This window comes from Stegastes partitus, unplaced genomic scaffold (assembly GCF_000690725.1).
Source record: "Stegastes partitus isolate 25-593 unplaced genomic scaffold, Stegastes_partitus-1.0.2 Scaffold715, whole genome shotgun sequence".
Classification (NCBI taxonomy): Eukaryota; Metazoa; Chordata; class Actinopteri; family Pomacentridae; genus Stegastes; species Stegastes partitus.
In genome coordinates, this window is record NW_007578446.1 from 44,800 (window position 1) to 67,380 (window position 22,581).

Here is a 22,581-nt window from a genome sequence, read left to right on the forward strand (position 1 = left end):
GTGTGTGTGTGTGTGTGTGTGTGTGTGTGTGTTAAAGGAGGAAGTGAGTAACTGATTGTGAGTACGTTTGTGCGGCTCAGTGACTGATTGTGCGTCTGTGGCCACATCACACATGTTTTAGCCAAAGAGAGCAAACATGTTGTTTTTAGCTCTGACAGGACCGAGAGGAGAAACGAACATTTTCTATTCTAGCATTTAAAGGCATCAACACACAAGCAGCACATTTAGAGCAACTCTGGCTGGAATCTGCAGGATTAGCAGCAGTGAAGTTATTTTAATTTGATTTCATTTATTTTACCATAATACATGCAAGTCTGGCCAAACAACGCCTTGTTTTTCCATCACGAACACAATCTCTTACCAGCAAGAACAAAATCTGCACCTGCTTCATCTGCTTGGCTGTCAGGAGAATCTTTGGGCTTCAAAACTGGTCCAAAGATTTATTTTGATATTTCATCAAATACGATTCAGTGTCTCAGCAAATGCAACGCAGCAAACTGACAGCAGCATCCCTTCGTTTTGTCTAATTCTGGTTCATCGTCTTAAAACAATCAACTATCACATTGCAGCTTATGACCCAAAGACCTAAAACTGTTGTAATTTATTTCCTCAAACGTATCAGAAAGGTCAGACAGCAGAGATCAAACTAAAGGCCAGTCCAACCCAATCTCACATGTCCTGCTTGAAGGAGAATAAACGGTGTTTTTGCGACACAGCAGGAAGAACAAATCAACTGGACTTCTTTTGTCCAACAAAATTCATGTCTGTGAACGTCAGATGAAAACTGCTTTTGGTATAAACTGGGAACGGATGAAAGTCCGTTCAAAAACCATCATCATGGTGCATCACTCCCATTCAAATGAACCTACAGGAACTTCCTCCACCTTCTTCAGTAGAAGTCTTCAGTAGACCACGTTCCCCCCATTTAATGCTGATGGAGCCACGACTTCTGGGTTTGGTGGTGGTCTTAGTCAGCAGATGTCCGGCCAGGAGACTCAAGTGTGACCCCAATCTTGGACCAATATTACAGTCTTTAGTTCTGACTTTAAACCCATAACTTGTCAGAAAGTATTATTGGGTAAAACAAGACTTTAAAACTTATGCCCTTGAACAGAAGATATATATTTTTGGATGTAATGAATCATTAAAGCTATCGGTACTTTGACATAAAATAGTATTCTGGGTGAAAGTAACCTTTTAACCCATAAATACTTGGACAGAAAGTAGTATTTTAGGTAAAATAAGCCTTTAAACCTAAAATCTATGAGATAGGAAGAACTATTTAGGTGGGATGAACCTTTAAAACTGTGTGTCCTTGAACAGAAAGCAGTACTTTGGGTGAATTAACCATTAAAAACATAACCTGTCAGTCAGAAAGTACTACTTTGGTGGAATAAACCTTTAAAGGTATAAGCACTTGTCAGATTGCAGTATTAAAGTAGTGCAAACCTTTAAAAGCAATAACTTGTCATGTAGAAAATCCTGCTTGGGTGAACTAAACCTTTAAACCAATAACTGCTCAGGTAGAAGGTGCTGTTAGACTGGAGGGTTTCTGCTGCTGTTTGGGTACGTTTAGGTCCTAAAACTACTTGGTGAGGTTGAGAAAAAGGCTCTTAGTTGGGGTAAAGATAAACCTTGATGCTTACCAAACGTTACAAAGTCCTATTTCTTATCTTTACCATCCTGTATACATACAACCACACAAGCTCGCCTCCGTTATCTGGGTTACTTTCTATTTATAAGCAATCAGAATGGATGATGATGTGAATTCTGGTCGACTAGAAGGTGCCTTGTTGCATTTAATAGGCCGTCAACACCGGAAGAAGGGATCAAACTCATGGGTTTAGATTATTGGGCGAAGGCAAAAGCCTGAGTAACTCTAACATAAGCACACGAGCACCTGTTGGTCTGGACTCGAGCTTCACTTGTCTTTGCTGTGGCAGAAACGTGAGAAAGTCTTTCATGAGCAGCTGGAAATGCATTTAATGTTTTAAAATCAAAGGGAGCTTCCCAACGTGACAACTGGGAATTACAACTGACGTATCTGCTAATAACGAACGATCTACCCTGGACGGGATGAACCAACACGTTGCTGCGAAACAACACCCTGAACGTCTCGTCTGTGCTCCGGCTGCAGACGGGATTCCTGAAATAGCCTCAGCATGCGCCGTACATTAACCTGCATCCATCCTCTAATGCTAGTGTGTGTGTGGGAGGCAGGGATGCATGCGTGACGGTCTGTTTGCGTGTCTGCGTGGGTGTTTGTACTCTTGTGTCGTCTGTCCAACGGTGTGTTTGTGTGCACGCTGATGCCTGTGTGTGTGTGTGTGTGTGTGTGTGTGTGTGTGTGTGTGTGTTTTTAGGGGAGCCTGTGTGGGCACATGTGCCGCATCCATTTTTGCATTTGTGTGTTTGTGACATTTGACAAGGTTGCTCTTTTGTTCCCGTATAGTTTTGATTCGCTCACACACACACACACACACACACACACACACACACACACACTTCCTGCCAGTTTTTGGTGCGACGCCCGGATTTGAAATGCATAGCGTTTCTGTTGCTTTTAATGGAATCCCACTGTATCTGCCTCCAGGGAGACGTAAAGCTACTATTCCAACACCAGTTTCTAAATTGATACACTCACTTACTGGATTCACGCGGCTCTTTCTTCCCCCACCCCTTCTACCCCGTCCTTCTCCTTCCCACAGACTGAATCCACAGCATGCCGAGACAAGGCTTCGGCAAGACGAGCGCACCGGAACAGTAAACACAAAGTAGTGTCAAATTAGCATAACCCAAGGTCAAAAACAATCATTTCCCAAGACCCTACGGATCAATTTTGTTTTCACAAATGAGAAGCGAGCCGAGAGCCGCGCATGTCCTTTCCCACACCTTCCCCGAGCGAACACTCGCCCGGGGTGTTTGCCGTGTAGCAGTCATTAATATTCATGGCACAGAACATACACAGAGCGCGAGGCTGCCGCCGAAGCAAAGCAAGCGTTGCATCAAAATTTATATTGGACAACGGTAGGCTGCCTTTGTTTCTGCGACGCCCCGTGGGGACGGTGGGAGTCTGGTGTGGCAGCGGCGGCGTGAAAGCAGAGTCAGAATGCAGAGGAGGTACTTACAATGGGGCTGGCATTGATGTAATCAGAGTTGCCTTGGCTGTTCTCCACCTTCAAGGTGATTCTGGAGTGATCATCTGGAACAAAAAAATGAAGAATTCAGCGCATTTTCTCTCAGTAATGCAAGTGGCCGTATCACACGCATGGCAATGAGGGAGTCTGTGCCGATCGATTGAGTTTTCATAACTCCTGATTCCACGAGCAGTCACAGTGAGGTTCTGTTCAGTTCAGGACAGAATTAGTTGACGAGGAAACTAAGAAGAGATTTCACTAACTTTCCCCGTCTGGAGGGCACCTCTATGAAATATATACAGGTTTCACTCTCTGTGGAGATAAACTCTGAAAGTCTCATCTTATAAAACTGATAATAAAGCATTACGGAGATTCAAAAGATTTTAGAAATACAAGTTCAGGTAGAGCCAGTACTGCCATCAGCACACACGTTACACATCAGCAGTACTTCCTCCGACTTAAAACACAAAATTAGTCCATTTTTGGCTTTTTTTAAACAGTGGTTTGTGTGTTGGTTCGTGGTTTAATCACGGTTAAAGGAAGATCACAGTAACTACTGGACTGAGAGGACAACGCATCTGTGGCAAAAATCTAGTTTCTACTCAGCTAAAATGTCTTTTTACAAGTTCAGGTAGTGCCAGTACTGCCATCGGCACACACATTATATATCAACGGTACTTTCTCACACTCAAATGACAAAACAGGTCCATTTTGTGGTACTTGTGGTGCATCGTGGTTTAATCACGGTTCATCACACTGACTACTGGTCTGAGAGGACAACTCGCCTGTGACAAAAATCTAGTTTTTACTTAAGTGTTTTTTTATATGATGGAAGATGTCTCATGAGCAAAAAAGTCAAAAGTCAACGCCCTCGTTTTCCATCTTAAAGCTGCAGCGGGCCGACGAATGTCTCAGAAACACAGATTCAGACTTCTGAGGTTTTGCTGTGGAACAAACATTTTTACAAGAATCTGTGAATATCATACAGAATAAAATGCAACTTTGCAGTGAAGGTACTGTTCGGACCATCAGGAGCATTTTGGTTCTGAATTACAACACTTCAGTTTCTGATCCTCATCATCCCTTTTTTTGAGAAGTTAAACTTTTTCACTCCCCTAAAGGCTCCTGCGAAGGCACCAAACAGATTTTTTTAAACATTTTTTTGGAGAAGCTAGTGGTGCTTCAAATAGGAAGCACAATTTATTCCCGACAAACTGCTTTGCCTGCTGACAACCTGGATTTCATTAAGCCTCGGCCTGGTGGAGAGAATAGGACAGAACTTTTTTAGATGGGCTATTTCCACAGAAGCTTAGAAATTTTTAATCATTGATGAGGTCGGTGCAGGAGAGCTTTAATAGAAAACTAATTTACAAGCCTTCTGCTCGCTGCATCTGCTCCCGCTTTCTGATAATAGAGGCTGAGGCTGAGAATAAACGGTGAGTGTTGTGGAGAGGCGCCCAGAGTGATGCCACCAGTGTTTGAAGGATCAGGAGGTGTAACGGCTGAAATGTTCTGCTTCGACTCCATCAGCGAGGACATGATGCTGTTCTACTCTGTCAGAGGCTTTCATTTTGCTAAATGGTGCACAATTTAGTTTTGAAGATTCACCCAAAACTTTGCTGGCACCTAAAATTAAAATGTGGGAAAATGTATTTGCAAATACATAAACTTTCCACTGACACTGAAGCATCCTCACAGTCACGTCGATGATGTTCACCACAAGGCGCCACCTGCTCCATTTGTCAGTTGTTTGTAGACGTATAAAAAACTTGCAGCAGATGAAATTAACTTGTCTTATGATACAACGGCAGCAACTACTGATTGGGTTTTTGTATTATCTGCACCTTCTTGTTAATCAGAAAGATGCTAGAATCATGTAACAGCTCTTGAAGGAACCCAAAACCTTTCGCTATCTGGAGACTCATGTTTAAGCAGTTTGCATCTTTGAAGGTAGAACCAACGGCGCTGGAGATGCCCTTAAAGGTGTAGTTTTGAAGTGTTAAGAGTACAATAGTATCTAGAAAATGAGCAGTTCACTTTGTAGTCGCAGGCTGAGCTCACTGGCTTTAAGGCAAAGAAACCTACAAGACGCAGTTCATCGCTTACATGCCACCACAGCAGTCGAACGGTTCTTCTTGGCGTTGCCGTCCTTGAGTCCGACGGTGCAGGCGTTGGGTTCGGCCTGGTATGCACACAGCGCCTCCCACTCCTTCTCCAGACGGTCCTTGTTCTTCAGGTGATCCTCCATGTAGGACTGGAGGGAAAAGAGAGGTTTTAAGTATAGTCTGTGTTTCTGTATGAATCTTTGGTTTAGATTCTTTCTTTATCTGGCTGGCGTTACCCTTCAGGTTTCACATATGAGCTTGTGATTTTTTAACTTATTCAATAAGTTGTTTATTTATAACTCTGGAGCTCCAGATGGAGCAGCAGGTACCATGTTTTTTGTAAAACAAGCAAATAGATCCAAGACTGCATGGTCCAATGTGGAGTCCCTCTAAGGACAACAATAACAAAACAATGCGTTTAATCCCAGATCTAAGTGCCCATTTTTATATTTCAATCCATTTACTGGATGTGCCAATGCCGAGCCTCAGCCTCGTTACCTACATACACACAGTTTTCATAATGAAGGAACGGCAACGTGACTTTGATCAATTACCAGCAAATGAACTTGGCATAAGATCATAACAAGGGACTGTTAGCAAGAATCTGCTTTGTTCCCCCGTAGCCTTGAAAATCAGCACACAAAACATGGCCGGTGCGACGCTTTGTAATGGATGAAGAGGACGGAACGAGCTGGTGCAGATCTTTAAATGGCTCCGCCGATGATTTATGGTGGCAGTTACAAATGGGGCCGATCTTAATCAGAATTAGCTTCCAAAAAAGGCCTAATGGCTCTCTGCTAAAATGAGACAAGTTTGTTAAAAATGGAAGGCGGCGTGGGCAGACATCCGGTCCGGCGGGTTCGGCTGTCCTGATCACAAGAGTTTTATCTTACGCCTGGTGGTTTGAGTTGTTATTTGTTAGTTAGTGAGCCGACTGCAGGCGTCACCTCTTCACAGCTGCATTGTGTGGAGCTAAAAGCAGCAGCAGCCTTCCTCGCTGTAGTAGCAGCGCTTCCATTATATTTGTCTCAGCAGCTAAAAGCAGCAGTGATGTAACAGGAAGGGCTGCGACCCTCCACCTGCACACAGGATGCACATGAAGGAAACGCACAAACACACATCTAAAGCACAAACCGCACATAAAGGTTTTTATAAAGTCACAGAAAAAAAAATAAGAGCTGTTCACCCACACGCTCACACATGCGCACTGCAAACCGCAAAACACTCAAATGCATAAAAGCTCGGAAAGGCTGCACACAAACGTCCACCGAGCACCTGAAAACACATCGCATACATTCAACAATAAACGCACACAGAAACAACTGCACAGTGTCCAAATCAGATGCCCCCCCACTGCCCTCTACCCCCTGCCCTCCCTCTGCCTCTCTAATGCCGGAGTAATAGGGTTTTGTGGCTGTGTAAAGGGATTATTGCAATCCAATCAGGAGGTGCTGAGATCACCATGTGTCGGCCAAACACTGAATAATCCCCTTACTGCGGGGGGGCTTACAGCTGCCAAAGGTGCTCAATAAAGCCCCAGCCGCCATTGTGGCTCTGATGCGCACCTGTAGGAGGCAGCGCGGGGAGAAGCCGGCCACACGGGAGGTGACGTAATGCGGTGGCCATTTTGGATTGAAGGGGGACCAAAGGGAAAAGAGGGGAAGTGGGAGGAAGGGATCACCACGGGATATGTCTGCACAGCGGGGAGCGTGTCCGCTGATGGAAAGTACATTTAACAAATGCAGTTTCAAGGGACTTGTGCTTGACTTGGGTTTTTCAATATAACATTATGAGGTCTGAGCTGTAACATCAGAATGAAATGAAAAATACTTTATTCATCCCAGAGAAGTGCCCAGAGATGAACATTTGCACTTCTTTCTGTAATTTAACCCTCTGAACTCTAAAACCCCACCTGCAGGTTGGAAAACCAAGTTATCTTTTTAAAAAATCATCAAATTCACACCATTTATCAGAGCAACAGACCTCAAAAACATAAAGAATCATCTGATGTTTGATTGTCCAACAGTCATAACAACTAATCATGTGTGACTTCAGGTTCTGAGGGGAAAAAAATAAGCAAATCGAAGCTTATAATTGTAATATTTCATTATAACTACTTAGTTTTACATGTGTCGTTTAAAAAAAATAAAAAAGCTCAAAATGCTTCATGTACGTTTCAGCTGGACTGGATTTAACTGCAGGCTGTGTGTACACAGGTGGACAGGTATGAAAGGTCAAAATGTAAATGTGAGCAGGAAAATAGTCTGTAGGGTCAACGTTTTCCCAGTGCTGGTAGCAACTGTTTTTGTTGTTGTTTTTTTAAATGTTTAATTTAATTCAGTTTAATTTAACTTCTTTTAAAATGTATTTCTGAACGATTAGATTTTTCTTTACTTCTATTCATAGCCTTACTGTTTCCATAAAGGTGCAGGACTTTACAATGCAGTGAAACATGAACCAACAGTCAGTAAAGAAACGTAAAAAAGGTTGGACTCAAATGAAAAGCAGTTTGTGTCGACGTCTGATGTTTTATATGTGCTCTATAAATGGATGTGACTCCACTTGACTAATGTAAGTATTTAAAATGTCTGTTTCACGACACATCAGAGGAAATACTGAAGTACATTTATGAAACAGTAATAATCTAATCTTAATGATTATGATTCATTATTAAAGATTACTAAACTCATCAATCAGCATTAAAATGCACCAGTAAAAGTGCTCATTCTGCAAAACATCTACTTCTAAAGCTCTGATGCATGTTTAAGTCCACGAGCCTTCTGTGTGTTTTCAGCTAAGAACTGAGTATTTCTACATGGTGACGGTAACTTCAGTGATGAACCTATTTACTGAAATAAACATGTTGCATAAGCCAGAGTCAGTGTTGACGATAAATAAATTCTGATTTCCAGTTCAGGCTTTTTACAGTTAATCACTGTTTCCAAAGGTTTGTATATTTTTGTCCAGCTTTGGTCCTCATGACCGTTCACTCGGTGTGGGCAGCTCTGGAACCAGCTCTCTCCTGGATTCTCCGTTGATAAAGTTGTCTCTCTTTTCCTGCTCGCTATGTTTTATGTAATGATTTTTGCTAAAGAAAGTCAAGACATGAAACAGACACGATATAAAGAGGACACGGGTTGGGTGTTAAACAGTAAAGAAAGTTTAGAACGGAAGCCTGATATTTACCATGTTAACGAGAATTAACAGTTAACGGTTTTGTGTTTGCAAAGCGTTGCATCAGTTTCTTCGACACCGCAGCACTTCAGGTTAAAGTCTCCCCACGACAACAAACACCTGATCAATCGCCATCAATCAGTCTGCATCCGTCTTTCACGTGACGGCTTATTTTTAGTGAAAAGCTGACATCATCCTGACACATGAGTCCAGCTTCCTGCTCCTGCAGCTGACCACATTAGAGCGATTTAACATCCATTTCCTGAAGCCCATTCTTCCTCCAGCCGCTGCCCTGTGACCTATCAACTCTACGGATCAGGTCCCAGCAGGCCTGATGGCGAGCTACGAAAAAAAAACATAACCCACATCAAAATTCCCAGCACGGTTAATCTCCCGCTGCAGTATAATCTATAACACTTACTTGGGCAGCAACAAAAGACAAGATAATGTGCTTTATATATAGAGTCGCCTAATCCTCTTAAGGCACAAGCAGAGAGGATGCGGGGGGAGATGGTGGGCTTCCTGGTCCCAGTCACATGGGACCAAGTAATACATTAGATAAGATGGTAAAAGCTGTTTCTCCTCAAATTAAAATCAGTGGGTGGATGATGACATGGAATTTACCAGAGGTTTATGAGAGGCAATTAATTTTTAATTTTTTTTTTTTTGGGAGGTGGGCGGGTCGGCCGAGGGAGGGGCAACTCAGCTCATCAGCAATATTCCTTTTATTCAAAGCCGCTGATTTTTATTAATCGCTCAACAGTTGCCTCACTCCAGCACATGGCAGGGCAGCAATGTGTTCCAGCGTCATCTCGCTCTGTGAAGGATTTGGTTTATTTTTATGATGCCACTCTGTTAAACCCCCCATTAAAAAAACAACATGTCGACTTCATGTCCAGGTTTGCTGCCATGAAAAACTCTCCACTCGGCCTCCAGTTAACATCAGGGTGTGAATTGACAGGAGCTCTCTGGTTAGTGTGAAAATATTTTTAAAACTGTAAATAAAAAAGGCTAGAGCAGATTATGTCCAGAAAGAGAGGAGGATGGAGGGAAAGAGAAAACACAAACTCAAGAACAACGAATCAAAACATGAAAGAAGGAAAAAGTAGAAAAATGAGAAGAGCACAAAAAGCAATGGAACAAAGAAAACAAAAGAAATAAAAAATAGTCATGACGAAAAGAAAATGAATGAATGGAAGAAGAGGATCCATAAAATCTGCCCCCAAAAAAACGACGGCTGGTCAGAGACACTAAACAGTAATTTCCCAGATTGTCACTGGTTTGCAGCGATCTTTTTAACTCTGAAGGTTCTGGTGCCCTTCTGTGGGCTGAGAAAACAAGCTGACCTTTGGGTTTTGTGAAAGGTTCCAAAACCCAGAGGAAAACACACAGAGGTCCAGTTAAAACCATTCCTGACATTTCAGAGAGACACGGTTTCCACATGGCCGTGGCGTTATATAACTTCCTCCTGCGCCGTGCAGCGTTGTCGCTGTGGGAGGATGGAGCTGCCGGTTCCTCCCTCTGTGTTTGTGCAGAGCTGTCCGAGGTGCTGAACACACTCGGTGCATTACGATGCCTAAACGCTCTCCCTGCCTTTTTCTCTGTGTGTTGCAAAATTGCAGTGAATTACAAGCAAAATAACTGAAGAGCTCCCAGTAAAAAAAAAACAACCAAACACACACATAATCACCCAGAATCACAGTGTTCGTACTCTTTTATTCCCTCAGTGGAATAAAAACATGGACTCTAACTGAAATACTCCATCAACTCGGATACAACGCCGCCCATTTGGACAGGTTTATGACCACTAAACAAGCACATCAGCTGTTAAAGGAGTCCATTTGCATTTAAGGTATTTTATGTGTAGAATCCAACGGCTAAACACAAATAGTGATAAAATGGGCTTAAATCTGCTGGATGACTCAAACTTCTTCTGCTGTTAATTCACTGAGTGTAGAAGAAGTTTCTCTCTCTCCCTCTCATTTTCCACATTAATTACTGGTTTCAAAGAAAACATTCCTCAGAAATAGATTCTGGCGTTTATTCTTGTTTATTCTCGGTGTCTGCATGTGTATATGCTCACATTAATGCACATGATGTAAACCAACATGTGTAAATCTCTATGAAGTTACTGGTCAGAACTCAGCACATCAGATCCAGGTCACAGATCACATGAAAGAAGTGAAACATCTTAAATCATTCCACATGTCCAGCAGGGGGCGACTCCTCTGGTTCCAAAATAAAGTCCAACTGTATAGAAGTCTATGAGAAAGTTATCTGACTTGTTACCTCAGTAAACATTTTTCTAGTATATTTATAGTCTTAGTCTCTAGTTTAAATCCTGCTTCAGCACTGTACCGTGTTTGTTTTGTAAATTATGGTCTCATTAAGATGTACACAGTCAACAAAACGAGGTGCTTCAAGGCGTGGCTACCTCGCAGCTTGTCAATCATGATGAAGGCACAGCAATGAGTATTCACAGCACTGTGTACACTGAAATATCTGTCTACATGTTTAGGTTTGTGTAGATTCTTACTGTGGGGACCGAGCAAAGCTGAGTGCTTTGGTTCAGACGTCCATCTCTGATTGGGTCACATTCCTCTGTTTTCTCAGGTTGGTTTGGAAATTTCTCCAAAGTTGTTTGTTTTAAATCCTATTCTTTGGCATTTCTATGTGTGATTTTTGTGTGTGTTATGCTGACTATGCCTTTCCAATAAAATCCTCTCTATGACTGTTCTGGGTGGTTGTAGATTTCTGGAAGGTCTGTTCACTCCCGTCCTACTTGTTTTTGATTTCAGTCTTTTTCTCTCAGAACTTTTCAGTGTTTTCAGTTTATGTTTCAAGTCATTTCCAGACTTTAATGATGTTTTAATGGCCGAGGTTCTTCAAATCCATCCAGTGTCGACTGTATGTGCTTTGGCTGATGGGTTACACAAAATCTAACTGTGACTGTTTTTAGGAAGGTTTTGTGGTGATAAAACAATATTTTCTCTTTGTACCTAAAGCATCTAAAGTCTAGATTTCAGTTTCCTGGTGATGACGGTCTTTTGTTACCTAAAACACTGTAAATATAAAATAGAGTTTTACATGAGATGAAAATGTCTCGGACACCTTTTGAAGTTTCTTTGAGAGAACATAAGAATTTACATTCTTCTCCATCACCTACATAAAATGAACCATCACAACCACATTAGACTCACTCCGTCCCCATCATTTAAATATTAGGCTGCATGATTTAACAAATGCAGTAATCCTCTGGACCACACTGTGGCCCGCACACCCACCAAACACTTGACAAAACGTCAGCGGCGCTTCATTTCTTCTCTTATCTGCCGAGACTGAAGACAAAGCAAACGTACCTGAAGAAGTTCAGACCTCACAAACCCAAATCTATTTTCATCCACACGTGACCTCGCCGCTTCAGAACCGCGTCGTGTCTGTGGGCAAAGAAGCGCTTCAGCTCGGTGTGCGCTGGCGTTAAACCACAGAGACGCTCTCTCTGCAAAGGGAGTCATTTCTCCCCAAACACAAGTGTGGTGCAAATCTCTGGGGTAATTAGTATCTTTGTGCCTATTGAAGACATCAGAAAGGCCGCTCTGTCACATCTCGCCGGCAGCTTCACAATGCATGGAGAGGGGGAGGCAGGGCGCTGTGGGCGGTGGGGGAGGCAGCAGCCATATATTAGGATGGCGCTCAGAATGTGACCGAGGTTCAATAGAGATTTTCATCTCCCGGATAGAAGAGGGGAAGAAGCCAGCTTATGCAAACTGTGGGCGTAATGAGATGTACAGAAACAAAAAAAAACCAGAAAGCAGACGAACAGGGAGAAGGATGAGACAGACAGTGAGATGAGAGGGAAAAGGAGAAGTGAATGTGAGACAAAGATGGGAGTCAGAAAGGCAGAAGAGACAGTCGTATGAGTGACGGCTGCAAAACAGCTCCAGTGTTTCATGAGGAGGTTACTGGTTTCACTGGGGAGGACGAAACAATGAGCGCAAAGATAGAAAACACACTGGAGTAGCTGACCAGTTGAAACATGCAGACTTTCTCTTTACATTTACATTAAAATAAGAAACACATTTCTATTTACTCTGAAATGCTCCTACTTTGTAAACTCCTTTTGGGAGAATTAGCCGGATTCTCTGACTGGAATGAATTATTGATGATGAGGAAGCACCAACGTTAGCCAGCTTCAGTTTGGGCGTTGTAGTGACGTATCGTGCTGCTCGTGTCAGTTGCAGGAGGCGTCGCTCATTTATTTGAACCTTTTTCGACGCTAAATTAAGAGCAGCTTACAGAAATATGTCGACTCAATTCCAGTTTTGCAATTTTGTGGCCATTTTTCAAGGATGATTTGTCTTCACCTGGTGCACAATGATTACAGATCCATCCCTAGTCCTGTCTGCACATCCCTGCTTACCTGGTTGTTGTCATTTATGAGCGCAGCACAGGAGCACTTTGAATTCAGAGGTTTAGAAATAGGCGAGCAGCTATCAGGTGAACCTTAAAATGAGCTATATTCAGAGTCAGAAGTGCTTTCAACAACTCTAAATGTGCAGGATGGGACGATGTGGATGATGGATGCTAAAAAAAAAAAAAGAGAGATTTGTACCAAACCGGAAAACATTCCTCACATTTATACAGCTGGTGGTGTAGAAGTGCTATTGGTGAGAAATATGTAATCTATCAGTATGTGTTGTCAGAGAACAGTGTCGGGGAACCAAACATGATTGAAATCTCCTGTGTTCTACTTGACAGAGCGCCAGACCTGCTGTCCTTTGGGAGTTTTCAACACTTGCTGTATTTCATCTGGTTGCTTTTGAACTTTGTGGAGGTCAGAGGTTCTTTACTCCGCAAACAAACTCAGAAAATGCAACTGACAGCCGCTCGCCCGGTCGCGACCACAGCAGCCCAGCGGGAGACTCACCAGGATCATGTGACCGGTGGAGATGTCCATGTTGGAGTGGGCGGGCTCTTCGCTCCAGGAGGAGATGCTGCTCCGCGCCGACGGGCTGATGGCCGGACCGCCGTCGCTGAACTGGGACGAGACGCTGTTGATCCTGGAGGAGATGGGCTCCGGACGCTCGGCTGGAGGTTTGACTGCCATTCGCTGCCGGCAGAGCTCCTGCAGGAGGGACAGGCGGCGGCAGATTAGTCATCGCTGTCACACAGCTGCGAACTGGCAGTGGCGTAAGTGACACTGACAAATGATGGACAATTCCATCTGAAGAACCTCGATGTAATTGATATAATTAAACTGAAGAGCAAAGCCTGTGGACTGTCATACAACCTTTGAAGGGAATCAAACATATAAACTTGGCATTTAGGTGGAAAATACTGAAGAATACAAGACAGAGATTAAAACATTATGTCCACATTTTAATGCCCAGGCTCAGATCAGTTGGTATTTCATATTTAAAAATATGTCTTCACCATTGTGGCCTGACAGCATCACATCAGGCTTTTAAACCTCACATATTGATGTTTCTTCAGATTTGTAGTAAAAGCCAGACCTGTCTGTGCTGGACAACTGTCTGGTTACACCTCGTTTAAAAAGAAAATAAAAAGCTCTAGTTTGTTTGTGTTTTCTTCAAACCAATCACAGTTTTCTTAGGTGGTGTTAAGCCCAAGATGCAGTGATGGTGCCCCGTGCAAAATAAGGATGGGGGAAGTTTTTTGGCAGAACATTTGCATGCAAGGAGACAAAACTGCCATTAAAGGATGAATCCACCCAAAAACACCCACCAAGCAGGGCGGCCTTATTGTATGATCCAAGTCTTACGCAAAATGTTCATCCAGCACGATGCTGCTGTTGTTGTTTCCTGCAGTGAAGGGGATTCTGAAAATGGTTGAAGGTAGATAAGGTAAGAAGAGGAGAGGAAATGACAGATTTATGCCTGAAGTCTACATGTAGTGGGTCAGACCAAGACTCAGGTCACAAACAAAACAATCAACTGAGATCTTTTTTAGTAATTCCTGATGAGAAAGGCCACAGAACTGTTTTATGGGACTTTCAGGTCTGATTTGGACTAAAGCACGCTGTGATGGGAAGTTTTCTCAATAGATCAGATGAAGCTTCTTCAGCATCGTCTGCAGATCAGCACAACATCTGAGTCACTGACACGTTTGTTTGTCATTAAACGCTGATGAATTGTGTCCTCCCAGAAAACTGCTGTCTTTATTTTTGTGCTCATTCGTTCTAGCTGCTAACTACAAAAGAGCCACTGTGCGCTTAATGAGCAAATGTGAGTGTAAATGGTGGATTCAGGCGACAGAAAATGGAATTTGTGATCAGAATTGGCCTCATTAAGGTGCGTTGACCTTGACAGGAAAAAAACAAGTGGCTTGGTGATGCTCCAATGTGTGAATCCCAAACACAAAACCACGAGCTTAAGAGTAAAGGCAGGATCAGTGAGGCTTTGAGGAAAAATAAAGTCCTGCTGACTGGTTGTAAACACCTGGGCGAGAAATGAGGAAAAACTTTTCCGGCATCAGACACTTAACCACCAACTGCTGAATACTGGCCAGCTTCCAGGATGTCGGTGGAAAACCAGCATGCATGCTGAGCAAGCTTTCCCCTGGATAAATGAAAAACTTTAAGAGAAAAGTTTTTGGGCGAAAATATGCCAGTCAGTCTCTCGGCAGCAAATACAATATCTTCATTCATACACCTGAGCAAACTGTCATTTTCTGTCTGCTGGATACGTGACCACAATGAAATCCTGCCACCGTGTCGAGCTGCTCCTCTGCACTCGTCTCTGCACAAATCCCAGCAGGAACCTCTGTGAGCTGTAATGAATGACTGCACCGCTCGGTACCGGAGACGAGCAGTGACATGGACCATTTTGTTCTAAACGTACAGCTGCAGTTTTACTCAGTTTGCGTGTCGGAGAAAAGACCAGTTAACCAACAAGACGCAGAATTTTGCTTACAGGTGGCAAGAAAAGTCCCCTCAAACCGAAAACTGCATCTGAAGTTTGACAGAAATGTAGTTTTTCCTCAAAATGGTAAGACGAAGGCAGAATAGAAACACTTTGAGTCTGAAAGAGACACAAAGTCGATATCAGGAGGTTAAAGGTAGAAGTCTGCAGCATCCAGGAGGCTGAGGTTCACGTCTCATGTGGCACCATTATTCTGTGACTTCAGTTTTATTGGTCGCTCGCTGGTTGGTTCGATTTAGGAAAATGTCAGGGTTTGGGTTAAAATACGGCCTTCATGGCATGTTTGAAGCTGCTTCTTCATGCATTTCCCCAGAAGTTTCACTGAGAATGCATTTTTTTAATTACAAAGAAGGTGGAGTCTAATTCTGGAGAAAAAGCTGCTGCTATTTAGCTCAATAACATTTGTAAAAATGTGCAGAAAACAAGCTGGAAAAGTGTGGATTGATTTGAGCCTCTGTTTTTGCTTTACATTTAGAGGCTGAGCTGTGCAGCCACTGATGAGGATCTATGACACGTTCTTTAACTCGGATAACTTTAAACTTTTGAAAAAAATGATCATGGAGTGAAGTGATCCCCATAAATTTGTCTCTTTAGTTGTAAAGATGCATTTGAAAAGAAATCAAGGCCTTTGAACACACGGACTCTCCAACTGGTCTTTAACGAACAGTTAAAACTTTAAAGGCAAGTTTACATTTATGGTCTTTTGCACTACAGCAAATGAAAACATGTAGTCTGGTGCACTTTATCCATTTTAACGGTACGAAATCTTTGTAACCAGGTCAGTGGAAGATTGGAAACGACGTTGAAGTGATGCTGGAAAGGGTTGTTCTGTGCAAACAGAGAAATCTGATCCACACGGTGAGATAATCGTATCGTTCTGCAACACAACAGACTAAAGATTTCATAAAATGCATGTCAGTGTGCAGAACAACCCAGTAGAACTAATTCATTTGCTTGTTCGTGTACTTTTACACATTTCTACAGACAAAACCCACATTTAAACCTTACGTGTCAAATCAAAAGATGTTTTTTTTGGCTAAAAATACAGAAATCAGGTGAATCCTTTCCAGAAATCAATCTGTATTTTCATTAACTATGATTTTATGACAACAACTTGTGCAGTTTTGTTGAACCAGTGGTACACAGATATACGTCTGCATAGTGAACTGAGCAGACTGTCCAATAACAATGAATCAGCTCATAATCAGCCCAGACACTGAAGCCCCAGCAGCTCCTTCATTCAGTCACATGACTGATGGAGTGTAAATGGAGAGCTAAATGCTGGCCGGCATGTCCTTTTCATTATAATATACAGAGCCGCACGGCGTCTGCGTCGGGCCACAAGGACGTCGAGCCAAACACAAGACCTGGACTGAATCTCGGCGGGTATCTGTGTTTCTTAATGAGCGAGATCCAATGATTAACCGACGGGTTTTTGATTGACAGTGGAGGTAATGCGAGCAGGCCTTCATTAGTCTGTATCTGATGTGACTGATGTCCTCGCAGGTCGCTGCGCTGACGCTGATCTATGGGCTCGGACACCGACTCATAAATGTGTGCAGATTATTAAAGCGCTCCAGCACCTGGTGGGAGGTGAAAAAGCACAAGAGGAGCGAAGATGCTGCTGAAAGAACAGGTAGAGATACGCTGCAGTGCTGCTTTTTATGGTACATTTCCACAGAATCAACTGTCTGGATTTTAAGGTGAATAATTCTTAAACATTTATCAAGAAAAAAGCCCAAAATTTGAAGGTTCCTGCTTCAGAGTTTGGGTTTTGGGCAAAAAACAATCTGAAGACTCTTGATTCTGAGTTCTGTGATACTGATTTGTTCATTTCCTGACATTTATTTGACCAAACAGTGAATTCATATTAAAAACGTCCAAACTAAAGGCTGTCTGAGGTGAAAATGATGCAAGATGTTCTTCAGATTTTGTCAGCTGACAACCACTTGTTTGTTTTCATGCATGGAAATCTTTTGAACATTTATCAATCAGCAAGAATGTTTAAATATGTTTAAAAGCCAACGCCATCACAATGTGTCCTTTAATCCAATTCTGTGCCACTTTCACTGAATTCTGGTTTAAACTTGCCTTTTATTTACTTTATACTAAATCTTTCTGTTTTTCTAATCTTCTATCTTAAATACACCGTATTTCCTTTGTTTTTAAGTAAAATAAAATAAAACAAACATTTTTATCTGCTTTGGACAAAGTGCATAAAATGTGCTATAAAAATAAACTTTTATTTTGAAGTGCCTGGTTTCTGCAGGAACTCCTTTTACAATCAGAGCAGGAGTTTAAACATTATTACTTTGGGTTCTTTCAGATGTTTGATGGATAGTTGGAGGCTAAGTGGATTTATCAGATTTGGTTGGTGTCTCTGGTTACAGATCTGCAGGGCTGTTAGTTCAGGGCTGTAAATCATCCAAACCCTTTTAATCAATATTCTGTATCAAATGATTAATGTATTAAATAGTTAGCTCCATGATAACTGCATTAATGCGTGACGAGGCTTCCCGGTAGGACCTTGGTTGACCCTGGTGGAGCCGTTTTTGGCGTAATGACCAATTCGATGTAGTTTTTTCCTCACAGATGGATGCATGTGCTGCAGCATCGACCACAGTCATGCCTACAGTGTGCTTTTACACATATTGCTCATTTTCATTTAGCACAGGTCCAATATGAAGAACATACTGGGACTTTTCTGCCCATATCTGTTGTTTTATGCCATTGTTTGACTTTGTATTTAAGCATTTTATGCCAAAACAATCCAAGGATTTTACTCATTTTTTCCCTCAAATCTTGTCAGAAAACGGTGAAAATGCCTCTTTTGAAGCATCAGCAAGCAAAGAAACTCTCTGCTTATTGGAACCTTGGCAAAGAGACCAGGTTTAGCATCACTGCTTGGTTCTGTTGTTATAGTGAAGAGCAGAGACACAAGGTGGATCAAACTAACCGGCCAAGTTCAGATGTTTAATAAAAGCCAAATATTGGGCCCATAAATCGGTCGGACCCTCCAGGCTGTTATATACGCCGTTCGTCTGGTTTCCTGTCAGCGCTACATCCTCAGAAACACAACGTGGAGCCCGATCAGCACAACACGCCGGTAGCTGTGGGTGTCTCGTGATATACAGCGTTCATATTGGAACGAGCCCACACGGCCAACTGTGCAGCTGCAGCAAAAATTCTTTTATGATGTAATTAAAACCGCTTCAAAATGGCTTCCCTCCGAGAGCCAATTAGAGGACAAAAAAAGGGCAAAAAATTGGAGGTAACAATAAAAGCGGGGACAGGTTTACAGTGTAAACAGAGCAAATTTACAGTCCCAATACCGTTTCCTCTTTGAGCTGCGTCCGTATGACCACAAGCACCTTTTATTTACAACAGATTGATTTTCAACTACGCACACTTCATCATGCTAATCACCGGGTTTTATGGGCCGGTTGTGAGTCTGCCGTGTTTTTTCCAGCTTTGCCTTTTATTTGTGAAATCGTGGCCATTAATGACAGAATAGGGGGTGTTCAGAAAGGCTTACAGAAAACATATTAAGTCTTCGTGGAAGGAAAAAGCAGATGCCTTCAGGTGAAACATTAAAACTCCTGAAGTTAGAAAAATAATAGCTTTAGTTAAAGTCTTTATTGTGTGGAAATCTCCTCGCAGACTCTTGGATCTTGTCTTAATTTCTGTCGGATGAAGCTGCTTTTGAAAACTCCCTGAGGTCATCCAGCAGTCCAGTCTGCATTTTAATGCCTCAAATGAGAAAAATATCTTTTCCAGGACGCAGCATATTGGCCGTCTCTGTCTTCTGGATTCATTTTTCTGATAGCATAACGCACGCATGAAATGCTTTCTGGTGAATCTAAGATGCCGGGGAATCCATTTCTACAACTGCATTAACTTTGACAACAAATAAAGGTGGATAAATGTTTCCATGATGGATTACCGACCTCTGGCGAAGCTTCAAGTCCTTTTGAATTGATTTTAAAATAAAATGAAATTAATGAAAACAAATGCCTGTCCAGGGAGGTACGACATTCATCTCAAAACTGATCGCAGCGTTTGAGAAACACTCTGGGAAATATGTGTTTTTTTCTTTTTTAACCCTTTATCAGGCAAGAACCATATATGTAACCTCAGCGTCATGTGACTTCATCAAGCCAATCAGCGAAGGTCAGGCTACATCACAACACAGCCACTGACCAATCACAAGTGAGCCCATTTTAACACAAGTGTCATAAATTCGGTCAGTCTGACCGGTGATTTTTTATCTTTACATGTATAGTTTCTACAGTGATTCATTCACATATTATTTAGATTTTTTTATCCAACGTAGGCAAGTAATCGGATTACCCAAAGTCCAACTCTCAGCCTAACTGCTTTGACTTTGATTTGCAGCTTAAATCTAAAACATTTTTAAGAAGTCAAAAAAGAAAAAATGTCCTCTTATATCCACCAATAACATTCAGATGTTGAAATTTTACATTTCCAAGTATTTCAATGAGTGCCCCATAAAGTAGATTAGGGTTAGGGTTAGAAGAGTTAGGTTAGGTGGAGGAGGGTTAGGTTTATTAGAATATCAGACGTGAACCACTGCTATGCTACAGATAAGACTGTCCTTGTGATGCGTATATTTAAAATCCTGAATCAGGCCAAACGATGAGATAAAAACCTTTTCACTCACCTCGCTCTCAGTGTTTCTCTGATTATCTGAAACAAAAACTCATCTGTGTGAGTTTTCTTTACAGCAGAGTTTTGTCTCCAGTAAAATAAAAAGCTGGATGCAGGTTGTTCTTAAAGGCACCAGAGAAGAAAGTAAGAATCAATGAACACCACTGAGGTACCTTGAGAGAGATAAAAACCATATTAACAGTAAAACTGAGCCACGCTGAAGTTCATCTGTGGAGCAAGAAAGAAGAAAAGGTTGAAAGGAAGGAGAAAACAGAACAAAACGAAGCCTGTGGTGGGCATCGTGCCAAACAATCCGCTTGGCGCCACATGACCGTCTCGAATCGCGCATCACCCCGAGGCGACGGCCGGCGTGTTGGTGCTGGGAGGCGTGTGTCACCCAAACACCCCCATGTTCTGTATGAAAGCCTGCTAATGGGGGAGGAGGGTCGGGTCCGGGGGTGTCGGGGTGCCAGCACCGGGGCTCCAGGGGCCACTTGTGTTTACACGACCCTCCGACCAAAACCAATTCACCAAAGTGCCTCGAACAAACAAACAAATAAAAGGAGGGAAACAATACGGTGAAGTGAAGACAGGATGAGGCAGCTGCCAGAAGCATGCCGATAATAAACATCTCATTGTGTTTTAATGCAAAAAAGTTCTGCCTGCTAAGCATGTGAAGCTCAGATTAACGATAAAATCAAAAGACTAAAAAGTCGAACCAGTTCAAACTTAGTCTGTGTTGATATCAGCTGCCAAAAAGTTTTGCACCGATAATAAACATGTAATTGCATTTTAATGGCAAAAAATAATCCACTGAAGTATTCAGAGTTCTGCTCAGAATTACATTAAGTCTATTAAAAACGTGAGTAAGGGATAAAAGCTGAACCACTGTCTTAATTATAAACTGTATCATCACTGATGTAAGTCATCCTTCTCATAAAAGAAGATTCAAAAACAATAAATATTTCCAAAATAAATCAATTTCAGATTGAAAACATTGATACGATAGATTTCAGTCTTTATCGTCCCTATTAGTCACCATGTCTTCATTTTCATAAAGAAAAGTCTATTTAAATATTTATAAAGAAATCATGGCAAAACTTTGCTAGCAGTTTGCAAAACTCAACAAATTTCTACCAGAACAGAAATCTTAACCAATGTTTTTTCCAAGCTGCAGCAGAACATTTCTGTATCTGTGACACTCGTGTGTCCAGACTACAGTAAATACATCCACCACATGTTCTCTGTGCAAGTGAGGATAAACTCAGATTTCAGGAGTCGAGGCGTCTGTTTAGAAATGCTGCAGACTCCCTGCAGTGGCTTTGGATGAATTCTCTCTTGTAGAAGCATCCAGGATGTGTGTAACTGCAGGAATCTGACCTGCTTTGTGCACAATCTGGGTTTTTTATGGACTGTCCAGTACATTTAATTCACTCGAGCATTTATTCCAACATACAGACTGTAAGTCTGCATTAAAAATGCACCCTTGTGTGTGCTGCGAGATCAATGAAATTACCTTTCATCCCTTCAAACTGACTGGAAACGGTCTGATTTTTAATGGAAAGTTGTTATCGGCAAACTGCAAGAACAGACGAAAGAGGAAAACTAAAGAGGAGGAAAATAAAGCGACAAACAGAGAAAGGAGGTGTAGGACAGTCAGGGAACAACAGCTACTGTTTGCTTGTTTAATCTAAATCGAGATGTACTGGAAATGTGTTTTGCACTTATTCTTTGGCACTGTAAAGATGCTATCATGCCAATGAAAGTCCTTGAAATTGAATTGAGACAGAGACAGAAAACAGAAGTGGAGGGCGGCGGGCTGAAGGAAGGACCAAAACAAAACCAAACAAAAAAAAAACTGGGTGAGACAAGTCGATAGCTAGTCACTGAATTCTGTCTTGAACCTTAAAAACATGTCGAAATATGCAAATGCCTCCATTAGTTCAGAAAAATTCACGGTGTGGGTGATGATATCTCTAAATGAGATAATGCTGCTTCCAGATAACATCTCCTGATTTGTGGGAAAATCCATGAAAAAAAAAGTTTCACTGCAATCAATGATCTCACGCTGCTGGCGGATAGTTTCTTCTGCTTTGAGATTAAAAAAAAAAGACTTTTAGGAGGAGATAAAAGTTTGAATCAGATGTAAAGATAAACCAAAGGGGACGTTACGGATTCCCACGTTGGCGGTGGAGTAATCCAGGGACCGCAGTGACTGACAGGCATCATCCCGCCCAGCGCTTCGACACGCTGCACGCGCTCCTCCGTCGACGCCTGTCAATCAATGTCGCCTTTGTCGGCGGCGGCCAATCCCACGTTGCTGCTACGCCGGGACCGCTTGACTGACGGGGCCGGGAACAGAGGAGCCAAAGGTGGAGGGAAGTGAATGGAAGACGGTGGCGGTGTGCGCGTGGAAGGACGTGAAGCGAGGCCTCAAACAAGCACGCCAAGGGCAAGAATCATTAATATGCAGGAGCTGGCGAGCATGCATGTGCACATACAGTGGAGTGTGTGTGTGTGTGTGTGTGTGTGTGTGTGTGTGTGTGTGTGTGTGTG

The 22,581-nt window shown here is 42.3% G+C and overlaps 1 protein-coding gene across 1 annotated transcript in view; it reads right to left on the reverse strand.

Annotated features, from left to right (window-relative positions):
• Positions 1-22,581, reverse strand: part of LOC103364081 (receptor-type tyrosine-protein phosphatase N2-like) — a 200,532-nt gene that overhangs the window by 37,081 nt on the left and 140,870 nt on the right. Inside the window, exons 13-15 of the mRNA XM_008291088.1 lie at positions 13,344-13,541; positions 5,244-5,391; positions 3,129-3,202 (exon numbers count right to left, since the gene is read on the reverse strand). Of these exons, the coding sequence (XP_008289310.1) occupies positions 3,129-3,202; positions 5,244-5,391; positions 13,344-13,541 (420 nt within the window). The remainder of the gene's footprint in view (positions 1-3,128; positions 3,203-5,243; positions 5,392-13,343; positions 13,542-22,581) is intronic.